We start from the raw sequence: 14,225 nt of genomic DNA on the forward strand, positions 1-14,225 counted from the left end.
CCTTTCAAGGCTTTATTCAATAAATATTTCATTATTTTTATGTTTGTTTAGCCTTTTTAGGCTTTCATATTGTCCCTTTGTTGTTTGAATGCCATAGTGCTTGTCCATTATTGGACTTAGTGAATGCTTGGGTATTCTTGGGTTACACTTCCGCCTATTTCTTACAGCCCGTTCAGAAAAATAATAGCCATTTCTCACACTGACTGCTTAAATTGGTGTCGTCTGTTGAGATTCTGTTACATGCAACTGGATATGTGGGTTAAGAAATGAATGGATCTCACAAGTATGCTTGAAAACCTACAGCTACGACTAGTGAAAGATGTTGATATCTGCAATGAAGCTTTTAAGGTGATTAAAATCATGCAACTACGACAATAAGTGAAAGATGTTGACATTTAGAAATGATTTAGAGGAGTTTTAATGAGAAAATCTTTCTACAGCAAGCTATTTGATCTACCTGTGGAAAAACAGTGCTAAGTTTAATGCGGATCTGGAGTACATCAGTTAAAGCATGGATCTTTTCTTGGTTCTCTTTAGGAGATGATATCTGCCTTGTAAGTCCTTTCTATACAAGGAGGTGGCACTGGCAAACATTTCAGATTTGTAACAATGCAGGTTTTTGTTTTGATGACGAGGAACCCTTGCCGAAGCAAGGTAAACCCTGAGTGGGGCTCCACAACACGACCACCCTGCCTTACGTAACAATCTGGATTTTAAGATAGGTAAATGTTTTGTCCTGTGAGTTGAAAATAAGATGGTTTGTGTTTTCTTCCTCTTCTTTCTTTTTGTACTGCAGGAATGCAATGAACTGGATTTTAGATAGCGTCAAACAAACAGTTGAAAAATGCTTCAATATTATCTTTTCACGTACTATTGACTATGCTGCTTCGAAAGAACTGGCTGACTCTACGATTGTAGTGGGGTCATATACATAAAAGTTATTCACTTGTAAATATTCTTAAATTATCTATACCCAAGTGATTTTATATTTCTCATCATGTTTTCACTTTTCACTTTATTGTGAGGAGATATTGTTTTAAGGGATTTAGTTCAATTATGAATGCTCTTGTCATGATGATCTTCCTCCTTTCTTTTCTAGGAAATAAGACAGTTGTGCACTTACCTTAATGATCTGAAGAAGGCTTCTGCCGAGGAAATGCGCAAAAGTGTTTATGCCAACTATTCAGCTTTCATAAGGTTTGTGTTTGTGTTCATTAAGCGCACCTTTCTGGATTTCATATTAACATTGGAAGGCATTCATGTTTTCCCTACCAAGATTTATTTTTTCTAATTGCAATGATGGATGTGGACCAAAAGCCAAGGAACGTACATAAATGAATATTTGTTTTCTTTTGCAGAATAATAATAATAATTTGCAGTATCCAAGTATGTAGATGATGAGGATACACATAAAAAAATATACACAATACACAATAATACCTTTTGAATCATTTGTAACCCTTCCCTTAGAAAAAACATGGCCACTTCCATTGGGGCACATTTGGAAGTGGGAATATAGAAAAAATGGAGGTTGAGAAGAAAAATCTTCATTTTTGACCATGGTTTCAAACAAGAGAAATTTTCTCACATGATTTTTTTCTAAAACTCTGTTTTTGCCCCTCTGGAGGTGGAGAAAATTTTCTTTCTGATATCTGTGTGTGTGTGTGCGTGCATGCATAAACTCTCCTTTTTCCATGCACTAGATCTCCACCTGCAAAAGCCGCCTGATGGATGTGAATCCGCCCACCAACCTGTTAAAATATAGCTTGCGTATGGATCTGGATCCAGATCCATACACATGGTATGTTAATGAAACACATGCTGTATTTCTCTCATTAATGGCATCCTTGTAATATCTCTGATATTACAAGGATAGTTGTATAGCTACTTCATATATAAAATGGTTAGGACTTGGAGGTCGAGCTATCGTAAGCCGCCCCAGCCATTGTTCTCTCTTTCTCTCTCTCTCTCTCTCGCCCTGTTTCCTGTAGATGCTGTACCAGATATAAAATCTGATATGGTATCAGAGCACAGGCCATCCTGTGCGTGAAGAAGCTCTGGAACAGCAGATCGTGAACTGCGTGAACAACGTGTTCCTCTTTTTGCAGATCATGAACTGCGTGTTGTTCCTTTCAGCGTGTTCCTCCTTTCAGCGTGTTCATCGAGATGGGGACAACATGTTCATCGAGAACAGCGTGAGCAACAGATCGTGAACAGCAGCACTGCGTGAACATCCTGTGTGTGAAGAAATTCTGAAGCAGTAAATCGAGAACAACAACCTTTAAAATCTCATCCTCTGAAATCTCCCCTTCTGAAAGTTGGTACTTTTCTTTTCCTTTCAGCGTGAACAGCGTGCTCATCGACTGTGTTCATCGAGAACGCACATCGTGAACAACAGCTCATCGACTGTGTTCATCCCGAGTTCTCTCTTTTCTGTTACTCTATCGTCTGTGTTGGTTCCAAATTTTTTTAAAAACATCACCGACTGCTGTTTCCCTTTTTATTTCAAACCAGTTTTGATTCCACAAGTTTCCTTTCCTTTCCTTCATTGTTGTTTTAGTGTTCTTTGTGCAGCACTTTTGGTCGTACAGGTATATGCCTTATTACAGTTTTACTGATTGATTAAGTGATCTCAATTCTGTTTATTTCTTTTCATTCATCTTGTTTGCTTATTCATTATTCCACTGATATGGATTACTCTTCGTCTTCACCATCCGGTCCCTCTGCCAATTTCTTGAGTCAGCTTGTTACAGAAAAACTTACTCATTCTAATTTTTTAACCTGGAAAAGGCAAATCCTTCCTTTTATACGGAGTCGAGATCTCGATGAACATTTGGATGGTTTAGTTCCTATACCACCACAGCTTATTTTGCAGGAAACCAAGGATGAGAAAGGTGACACAATTACCATTTCCATTAAGAATCCAGAGTATACAGTTTGGAGGAAGCGGGATCAGTCTTTGGTTGCTTATATTACGTCAACACTCTCTCAAGAAGTGTTGGTTACTCTTTCAGATTATTGCACTGCGGCGGATCTGTGGAGTAAGCTGTCACAGACTTACTCTCAGATATCAGAATCCCGAGTTATGTTCTTGAAAAATGAATTTCAAAGTTTGAAGAAAGGCTCCATGACAGTCATAGAATACATATGCCGCTTGAAGAGTAGTACTGATCAATTGGCTGTTGTTGGAAGTGCTATTGCAGATAAAGATAAAGTTCAACAACTTCTCAATGGATTGGGTCCTGACTTTGACATGTTTACCACAGTCATGCCTTCCTCACTTGCCCACTTTTGACGACCTTCAAGCGAAACTTCTCCAGCATGAGATGATTATGAAGCAAAGGGCAGAAGGAAATGAATCAGCTCGTCCTCATTCAGTTTTGGCCATGGACACTTATGTAGGTTTTGGACGATGGAATGGAGGGCATCAAGGAGGCAGAGGCCGTGGACGTTTTGGGCAGGGAGGACGTGGTATCTTGCCTACACCTAATATTTCAGGGGGTTTTAATAAAGGGAATCAGAGGAGAGTGCCCACTTATTTCTTATGCAACAAAAGAGGACATGTGAAAGCTGATTGTTGGTTCAATCTACAGAATAGAGGAAAAATAAACAAAATTGAAAATAAATCCGCTACTGCTGTGGACACAAAAGGGCCATCCACAGATGTGCAACAACTTTTGTTATCAGCATTGTCACAGATGACGATCAAGCAAAATGAACAAGGCGAATGGTATGTTGATTCAGGTGCCGCCACACATGTTACGGGTAATGCGGGTAAGTTATCTCACTTATTGCCTTACTTTGAAAAATGTAGTATAGTTACGGGAGATGGAACTTATCACTCCATTAGTCATACTGGCAATGCACATATCCCTATGTTAGAGTCCTCACTTCACTTGTCCAATGTCCTTCTTGCTCCTAATATTAAAAAAAACATTGTTTCTGTAGCTAAACTTGTTGACGATATGAATTCTTCCGTCGAATTTACTCCCTCTTCTGTTTATGTTAAGGATCTACGAACGAAGGAGACATTCGCTAAGAGGGAGCGACAAGGAAACATGTACGTCTTCAAGAAGATTCCTTCAGTGTCTTCGTCTTCAGTCCCAGTCCTCCAGTTGAAATCGTCCAAGCATTCTTCAGTGTCTTCGCCTTCAGAGTTTTTGTTTTTTACTTCATTGGAAGTTTTTAATTCATCTCATTGTAATAAGCCAGATATTTGGCATAGTCGTTTGTGACATTGTAGTCGATGTTTCGTTGAAAATCTTGTATCTGATGGTCTCCTTCCAGAGTCTAGTTTATGTTCATTTTCTGATAATAATAATAAATGTTCTTCATGCGAACACTGCAAAAGTCATGTTCTTCCTTTTCATATTATAAATAAAAGAGCTTCAAAGCCATTTGAGATTATTTGTTCTGATGTTTGGGGACCCACACCTATTCCTTCTCTTTCTGGCAGTCGTTACTATGTTATCCTTATTGATTCCTATTCCCGTTATACTTGGATATATTTCTTAAAACACAAGCATGAAGTTTTTCAAATATTTCAGGAATTCCATTCGATGGTCAAAACAAAGTTTGCTTGTGATATTGTGCATTTACAATGTGATGGTGGAGGAGAGTATTCATCGAACGAGTTTATTGCCTTTCTTCGAGATAAAGGAATAAGTCGACAAGTTTCTTGCCCTCATACTCCTCAACAAAATGGGGTTGCAGAGAGGAAACACAGGCATATTGTTGAGAGCGCGATGAGCATGTTACATGATAGCAATGTGCCCGTTAGTCTCTGGATAGAAGTTTTTCACACATCTGTTCATATCATAAATCGTCTTCCTATGGCACTTTTGGATCAGAAATCTCCCTATTATATTTTATTTGGGCATCATCCCTCTTACGATGAGCTGCGTGTTTTTGGTTGTGTATGTTATGTACATGTTGATTCATCTCTGCGAAATAAGTTTCAGGACAAGGCTGTCAAGTGCAGATTTGTTGGGTATGCAGATGAATATAAAGGTTATCGATGCTATGATCCTACTACAAAACGTATTAGGACCGCCAGAAATGTTGTTTTTGACGAACAAAATTTTCAGGTCAATGACTCTGCAGCGTTGCCATCTCGAGAATTAGAACTATATGATCCATGGATGAGCGCAAATCTTTTTGCTAATACAGGAGAAACTTGTCAGACAAATTGTCCTTCCTTCGGCTTGAGTAGGGAGTTGAATGACTCGCAAATACATGTTGAATCATCTCCAGTTGAGCCACCACCAGTAGAACTCTTCTCTGGGCAGATATACACTAGACGGGACAAAAATACAGAGCCGAGAAATGTGGAAAGCATCGCCAATGATTCGGCTCAACGGGGGTCACGCATTAAGCATCCTATTCAACGATGGGTGAGTTATGAGACCTTCTCCCTTGATTTCCAGCTGTTTATGTCTCAGCTCACAAAACAGGTTGAACCCACTTGTTTTAATCAAGCTATTCAATCCCGTCATTGGACTGAAGCTATGAATGAAGAAATGGAAGCTCTTCATGAATGCCAGACTTGGGAAATAGTCCCTCGGCCAGAAGGAAAGAATGTAGTTGGCTCAAAATGGGTTTATGAAGCATTGACAGATATAAGGCACGACTTGTTGCTCGAGGATTCGCACAACAATATGGTGAAGACTACGATGAAACTTTTAGTCTGATAGTCAAAATGGGTACTATTCGTGTCATCATATCCCTAACAGTCGATCGAGGTTGGAGCCTTAGCCAGATAGATGTTAAAAATGCATTTTTGCATGGAACTTTAAAGGAAAAAATGTATATGGAGCAACCTCCTGGTTATGCCGAGAAGGATCCTACTGCCTGGGTGTGCAAACTAAGGAAATCTCTGTATGGGTTGAAACAGGCGTCCCGTTCCTGGTTTGAAAGTTTCTCTATGCAAATTCAAAGTTATGGTTTTAGAAGATGCTCTCTGGATCACTCACTCTTTATTTTCCAAAAGGCAGGCATTGTTATACTTCTTCTTATATATGTTGATGACATTGTGATAACTGAGAGTTGAGATAATCATGTGCAAGACGTGAAACAGTTTTTAATGAAAACTTTCAAAATGAAAGATTTAGGGGAGTTGAGGTACTTTCTTGGTGTGGAAGTTGACAAACAACAAGACACATTGACACTCATGCAACAAAAATACACTCTTGACCTTCTGGAAAGAGCCGAGATGACGAATTGCAAACCAGTCAGTACTCCTAGTGTATTACATCAAAGGTTGAGCTCTGAAGATGGCCATCTTTGTGTTAACCCTACAATGTATAGAAGTCTCGTGGGAATGTTATAGTACTTGACCTTTGCCAGACCTGATATGGTTAATGCTGTCAATCAGATATCCCAGTTTATGCATGCTCCAACGGAGGGTCATATGGAAGCTGTGAAGCGCATTCTACGCTATTTAAAAGGAACTATAGGAGACAGACTTGTCTATCGCAAGAACGATAATTTGCATAGAGGACATGAACTCATCACTTATACAGATGCAGATTGGGCAGAGAATCCAGATGAGAGACGATCTGTCTCTGGATATTGTGCATATATTGGCCACAATTTAGTGTCCTGAAGCAGTAGAAAACAAAAGGCAGTGGCACGATCGAGTACAGAGGCTGAATACATATTGATGGCTGCAGGCACGGCAGAAGCCACATGGATTAGACACCTATTGAGTGATCTTGGGGAGACAATTATTCAATCTTTTCTTCTATGTGACAATCAAAGTGCAATAAACATTGCATGTAATCCTATCCAGCATAGCAGAACGAAGCACATTGAGATTGATCAACATTTTATACGGCAGAAAGTCGAGATGAAGGAGATAGAACTACGTCATGTTCGAACAGAAGATCAAGTGGCAGACTTGTTTACCAAAGGTTTAACATGACGTCAATTTTGGCTATTGAAGAGCAAGTTGTACATGATCCAAAATCACGTACAACTTGAGGGAGGGTGTTAAAATCTAGCTTGCGTATGGATCTGGATCCAGATCCATACACATGGTATGTTAATGAAACACATGTTGTATTTCTCTCATTAATGGCATCCTTGTAATATCTCTGATATTACAAGAATAGTTGTATAGCTGCTTCATATATAAAATGGTTAGGGCTTGGAGGTCGAGCTATCGTAAGCCGCCCCAGCCATTGTTCTCTCTTTCTCTCTCTCCCTGTTTCCTGTAGATGTTGTACCAGATATAAAATCTGATACAACCCTCCTCTAAACTTTCTCGTCCTTGCCATCACTACCACCAACATGATCAATCCCCTCCCCACTGCTTCCACCTCAACATTCAAAACCCTGGCCATAAAGAACTTCCCCCACCCATGACCAACTCCTCTTGCCTAGGGTCAGCTCCCCTCCAAGCCACCTGAACCAAGCCACCACAGATGCTATAGTCTCATGCATTCCAGGTCTTGCAGGGCCTCGCCGCAGCATGCCAGGGCTACCTCCAGTGCACATTGTTGGCGTCAATGTTGCAGATGAATCCCACACACTATGGGGTGCATCTGAGATCTACACCCACAATACCCACCATCATCATCTCCCCACTACATTGATAGGCTATCTATTTTTGTTTCTAAAACCAATTTCACACAATCAAAATAAATTTTTGCACAACGATAAATTTTCATATGAAAACTCATGTAAAGTTTTCTTTTCCTGTCAGTTTTTTTTCTAACATCCAAAAGTGGCCCTGACGTTATGTTATCCTTATAGGTGTTTATTGGCACTGGAAGACATAATGATGAAAAGCGGTACAAATTTATTCATGTAACTGTTAAAAATATATAATCTCTTTAGTAATATCATATGTAATCTCTTTAGCTTTTTAATCTAGTCATGTATTCTAGTTAGGTTAGGTTAGAATCTAATTAGGTTAGGCTTTATTTTTATGTTTTTGACATTATTAGACCTCATTGCTTTTTGACTTACTAAGAGAGTCGTTGGACTCCCAACGAACTCCCTCTAGGTCTCCTCTTTGTGCATGGGGTTGTTCCCCCTTGTAAGATATGTTTTTGTGAGGGTAATTCTCATTAAATAAGAAATATTTTTTTTCTTGTTTTGCATACCCTTTCTTGGGTATTTTGTGTGAACCTTTGTGGTTCTTGTGAGTGAACATTGTATATGAACCGTTGTGGTTCTTGTGAGAGATCTTTGGTGTGTATCATTTGAAGATTCGATTGTTGGTCTCGTCTTCTTACATAGTATCAGAGCTTGGTAGTGATCAAGCTATTCTTTCCGGTGCATCGAGAAGCATGTCATTCAAAGTTTGGAAAAGAGGTAACGTTCTTTAATTGTGATCGTGCAAAAGCTTGGAAGCTTGAAGATGCACTCGTACTCACTATCCGTGGTGGAGTACATATTCTCTCTTTTTCTTTCTTCCCTTCGTTATTTCTTTATCCAAACCTTGTAAAATGAATGACAATGATAATGTTACCATTAAACCCATTAAACTCAACGATTCAAACTATGTTACGTAGGCTTTAATCATGAAACACCTTATATGGGGAAAGGGGTTGTGGGATCAGTGGATGAGACCGATTTGAAACCTAAGCTAATTCTTACAAAGATTGAAGGTGAGAAAGAAATACCTCTTATGGACGTTGAAAAAACCAAAGCTATTACCACTTACTAGAAAAAGTGGAAAGAATGGAGAATGAGACATGCCAAGATTATGTCTTGGCTTATAAGTAGAGTGGATATCAAGAAATGTTCAAGTCTTGTCAAATTTGAACATGCCAATGATGCTTAGGACTATCCTAAGAGAATGTATTCTCTTAAAGACATTGCACATGTGTGCAATCTACAAAACCAAGTTCGGAATATGGTTCAAGGGGATAAAAGCATTAGAAAATACTATAATAGCTTGTCTGAGTTATGGGAAGAGTTGTCTCTTCTTGAACCAAAGTGACATTGTCCATTAAGACATAGAACTCCGCCAAAATCAAATGAATGCGGAACACTTTTTCCAATTTGTGAATGGATTAAGACCGGAGTTTGAATAAACCAAGTCCATTCCTCTTCATCGAGGTAAGGTTTCCTCAATAGAATACACAATAGAAGAATTGAGTATGGAAGATAATAGACTTAAGAATAAAATTATCAAAAGTGATGATGACTCGGTTCTAGCCGTATCTAGACTGAAAAACCATGTTCGCACATACAAACCCCCAAATTATGGGAGGACAAATCATGAGAAACACGACAGTGAGTTTGAAAAAAGGAAATTAATCTGTTACTATTGTCGAGAACCGGGACATGTGAAGACTTATTGTCCAAAATTGAAGAAACCATATGAAAAGAAGGTTGCCTCTGTCGAACCTCCTCAAGAATCAAGTGAACCATCCATCGAAAGCATTCCCTTAATATAATTGGTAAAAGCACTTCAACCACTGCTCAAAGGAACATTTTCATCCACTGGAGCTGCCGTCTCTTCTGTCGACATTTTCGACCCTGGTAAAACTCTTTGGCTCCTTGACTTCGGTACTTCTTTTCATATGATACCAAACATTGATATGTTATCCAAATGTCATAACTCAAATGGGTCAAATGTATTTACCGCTGATGGAACATCCCTTGAAATCAAAGGAGTAGGAAATTTTGAAAATGTTTTTCAAAACTCAAAAAGGTTTTGCATTCCACAAGTTAGATATATTGTTAAACTTAACCTAAATCTTTTATTTGTCTCTCAATTGTCTGACCATGGATGTAATGTTTTTTTCTCCTCTCGTGGATGTCAAGTGCAGGATCACCAGTCAGGCAAGCTGATTGTGGAAGGCCATAGAGAATGAGGCTTGTACTACATGAATTTTTTGAAAATACCCAATAATACATTGTGTTGTAATATTCAAAAAGTTGACTTGGATCTATGGCACAAGAGACTTGGACATCCTAGTGTATCCAAGCTCCAATTTTTTTCAAAGATGAATTTTTTTTGTAATTTTGAAACATTTACATGTGAAAAATGTATTCTTGGAAAAATGAAAAGATTACCTTTTCAAGAAAGAACCTTTGTTTCTTCACGACCACTTGATTTAATACATTCGGATGTATGGTGTCCCGCGCCTGTCATTTCAGAAGGTAACTTTATGTAATATGTACTTTTTTATAAATGATTTCACAAAACATACTTGGATCTATTTTCTTAAACATAAATCTGAAGTTTTCTCACACTTTCAAATATTTTATAATTTAGTCAAAAATTAATTTAAAAATGATATTTCAATTTTTCGCACTGATTCAGGGAGAAAATTTTTGTCAAAAAAATTTAAAGATTATTTGAATTTATATAGTATTATGCATCAAAGATTATGCCTTTATACCCCTTAACAAAACAATTTAGTAGAAAGAAAACATAAACATATTATAGAAACAACAAGAACCTTACTCATTACACATCAAGTACCAAAGACTTTTTGGGCTGAAGCTACTCTAACTGCTGTTTACCTTATCAACAGAATGCCATCTTCTTCATTAAACAATATATCTCCTGTTGAAAAACTTTTTAAACAAATCCCAGATTACTCTAGGTTAAGAGTTCTTGGGTGCAAATGTTTTGTTTTTTCCGACAAAAATGATAAACTCTTCCCTCGTGCTATCCCTTGTGCCTTTTTGGGATATGCAAGTCATAAAAAGGCTATAGATCTATATCACAGGGATTCGGCCAGACAGGTGCCGCACGCGCGTCGACGCGACGCGATGCGGGTGCGGCACCGAGTGCGGTCAACCCGACCCTGGGTGCGTTGACCGCATCCAGGGTCATTTTGGTCCAATTTTTTGATTTTTTATTTTTTTTTTGCCCTGTGAAATGGGCTGCGAAATTTAAAAAAAAAATTCTGCTGATAGCTGACCGCGCAGCGGGACCCGTCCCTTGCTGAATTTTGATTTTGATTTTGGCGTTGATAGCTTCGGTCTCTTTAGAGTTGCCTATTCCTTGACGAGGACTTCCAGATTCTTCACCTCTCCCCACCCCTTGCTGGATCCCTGCAGGTAGTGATGAGAGAATGAAAGGACGGAACAACCGATGCCTACTTGCTGCTGCCGCTCTTGTTTTATAAAGGGGCACTTGTGTCCACAACATCTGGTGAGCTTTGTTGGCATCCCATGCTATTCCTGCCTCCAAACAATGAATTCGCAGCGTTGGTTAACTTGGAAATGATGATCCATCTTCCTCAAAAATTAAAACCAAAATTCAAGAGCCTTTTGAAGTCTTTATCCTTCAATGATCCAGATCTTTCTTCGTCAAGGAATTTCTCTCTCCATAATAAATGATAATGGTGGTGGTAGCCTTGGTGGCTATTAGTATTCACTTTTCTCTTGACGAGATGGGTGTTCTAGCCGTAGCCTGGTGTAGACCTCTCTTTTCCACATGTCAAATCCAATAAATTTCATTTAGCTGTCATCTAGAGTACATTTTGGAGATTTGAGATGGGTGCTCTAGCCGTAGCCTGGTGTAGACCTCTCTTTTCTACATGTCAAATCCAATAAATTTCTTTTAGCTGTCATCCAGAGTCCAGACTGGAGATCTGTGTGCTACTGTATATAAAATGAAATTTGAAGAACCCTAGGTAGTGGCGTGGCAGTGGCGGTGGAGCCATAGGCCTCGTGAAGACTCTCTCTCCAACAAACCACATCAAACCTTTCACTTATATTTTTTTTTGTGAAGACCAGGGAGTTTCATACATGATTGAATCATGACAGTCAGCAGAACGCAGCAGGCTGGGTCGATCAGATTGCCAATCCTTTCGATTCATCAATTTTGTCCCGTTGCGCCAAAGTACACAACAAGTAGAACGTAGGTTACAAGTCTTCAAACAAACACACCAGCAAAAAAAAAACTGGTTATAAATCCTATATATATATTTTATTTTTTTTTGCCGCACTCCCGCACCCGGGTTTTTTGGAAGTGACCCGCACCCGCACCCGCACCCATGTGACATAGCTATAGATGTTTTGATCTCAAAACTAAAAAATTTTACGTATCAAGAAATGTGTCCTTGGAAAGAGAAAGTTTTTTTGAAAGTAAGAACTCTAAGGAAATAGATGAATATTCATTTATGTTGGACTTAGTTTCAAAAATTGATGAAGGTGATATAGATGAAAGTCAAGAAGAGCAAAATGACATAACAAATACAAAATCATTTAGTGATCCTCTAGATTGTATTCAATACTCTAGGTGAGGTAATTTAGAGAAACCATGTGCTCTCGAGAAATATACTAAAGCATAGGAACAAGTGTCAACCATAAAGTCATCTAGAGTGTCTAAAGTTTCCGAAAAATTTATGTCATACGAGTCTTTTTCACCAAAATATCAAGCCTATATTGCTTTAATATATTCCTACGTGGAACCTTCTAACTATGTTGCAACAAAAGAATAATCTGAATGGGTCGAAGTACAAAATTAAAAGCTTTAGAAAAAACGAATACTTGAACTATTCCAGACATTCAACTAGGTCAAAAGCCTATAGGTTGTCGATGGGTGTATAAAGTTAAAACCAAGAGTGACGACACTCTTGAAGGTTTAAAGCCTGATTAGTTGCAAAAGGCTATTCCCAAGAATATGGAATAGACTATGAAGAGACTTTTGCTCCAGTTGCTAGAATGACCACAATTAGGATTTTGATGACTCTAGCCTTTTCAAAGAAATGACATATATATCAAATGGATGTCAAAAATGCATTTCGTAATGGAAATCTAGCTGCAGAAGTATATATAAAACCACCACCTGCCATCAATATTTTAAAAGAAAGACTGTTCGGTTAACTAAGGCTTTATATGAGCTTAAACAAGCTCCAAAAGCTTGGTATGATAAATTTAGTCAATTTATAATTGATTTTGGTTTTCAATCTTGTCTACTGACACAACTTTGTTTGTTAAAAATTCTGATGCAGGTATTATCATTCTTCTTCTCTATGCAGACAACATGATCATCACCGAAAGTGATAAGCAGAGAGTTGACAAGATTAAAAAATTTCTCAAAATACATTTCGAAATGAGTGATTTGGGTTTCTTAAAATTCTTTCTTGGTATAGACTTATTCTTCTAGAGGCTATTTGCTAACTCAGTCTAAATTTGCCTTGAATATTGTTGACAGGTCTGGTATATGGAAAACAGGTTGATACTTTCAAAATTGTAAATATCAAAATGAAGATTGATGATGAAGAACCATTTAAAAATCCAACACCTTAGAGGCAACTTGTCGGGACACAGTCTTATCTCTCTATTATAAGACCTGACATTGCGTATGCCGTCCACACATCAACTCAATTTCAGCATGCTCCTACCATTGTTAATATGAGAGCAATTTTACACATTATTAGATATATTAAAACTTTCATTTTTCGAGGTCTCTTTTGTTGCTTCTTTCTCCTTAGAATTAACTGCTTATAATGATATAAATTGAGGAGGTGATCCCAATGATCGACACTCAACTACTATTTTTTGTATATTTTTAGGTGAATCATTAATTCCGTGGAGGTGCAAGAAGCAGCAAAAGGACTCTCTCGTCAACTGAAGCCGAGTACAGGGCTATGGCTACAACCACTATGGAAGTAGTCTGGCTAAAGCGTCTTCTTCATGACATGGGTGTTGAAAGTATAGGAGCATCAAGACTATGCTGCGACAATACAACAACAACAACGCCTTCATCCCAAACAATTGGGGTCGACATAGTTTTATTTATATTGACAGCAACCGGACATTTCACAAACGGACCAAACATATTGACATGGATTGTCACTACGTGCGAGAAAAATTTCTACATGACACCATTGATCTTCCCTATGTTTTCTCAGAATATCAACCGCCATATTTCTTTACCAAACCTCTCGCTGCTCCTCGATTCCACTTTCTCTTGAACAAACTTTCGGTTATCCAACTATAAGTTTGAGGGGGAGTGTTAAAAATATGTAATCTCTTTAGTAATATCATATGTAATCTCTTTAGCTTTTTAGTCTAGTTATGTATTCTAGTTAGGTTAGGTTAGAATCTAATTAGGTTAGGCTTTATTTTTATGTTTTTGACATTATTAGACCTCATTGCTTTTTGACCAAAGACAAAAAGCACTTACTAAGAGAGTCGTTGGACTCCCTCTAGGTCTCGTCTTTGTGCATTATAAATATGGGGTTGTTTCCCCTTGTAAGATATGTTTTTATGAGGGTAATTCCCATTAAATAAGAAATATTTTT

General features: G+C 38.2%; 1 protein-coding gene across 1 annotated transcript in view; it reads left to right on the plus strand.

The window, feature by feature from the left end:
• Positions 1-319: 319 nt before the first annotated feature.
• Positions 320-14,225, plus strand: part of LOC149829642 (exocyst complex component EXO84B-like) — a 32,236-nt gene continuing 18,330 nt past the window's right edge. Inside the window, exons 1-3 of the mRNA XM_090015216.1 lie at positions 320-348; positions 797-914; positions 1,100-1,197. Coding sequence (XP_089871342.1) covers positions 320-348; positions 797-914; positions 1,100-1,197 — 245 coding nt within the window. The remainder of the gene's footprint in view (positions 349-796; positions 915-1,099; positions 1,198-14,225) is intronic.

Source organism: Nuphar pumila, chromosome 8 (genome assembly GCF_984573655.1).
Source record: "Nuphar pumila chromosome 8, dmNupPumi1.hap1.1, whole genome shotgun sequence".
Lineage (NCBI taxonomy): Eukaryota > Viridiplantae > Streptophyta > Magnoliopsida > Nymphaeales > Nymphaeaceae > Nuphar > Nuphar pumila.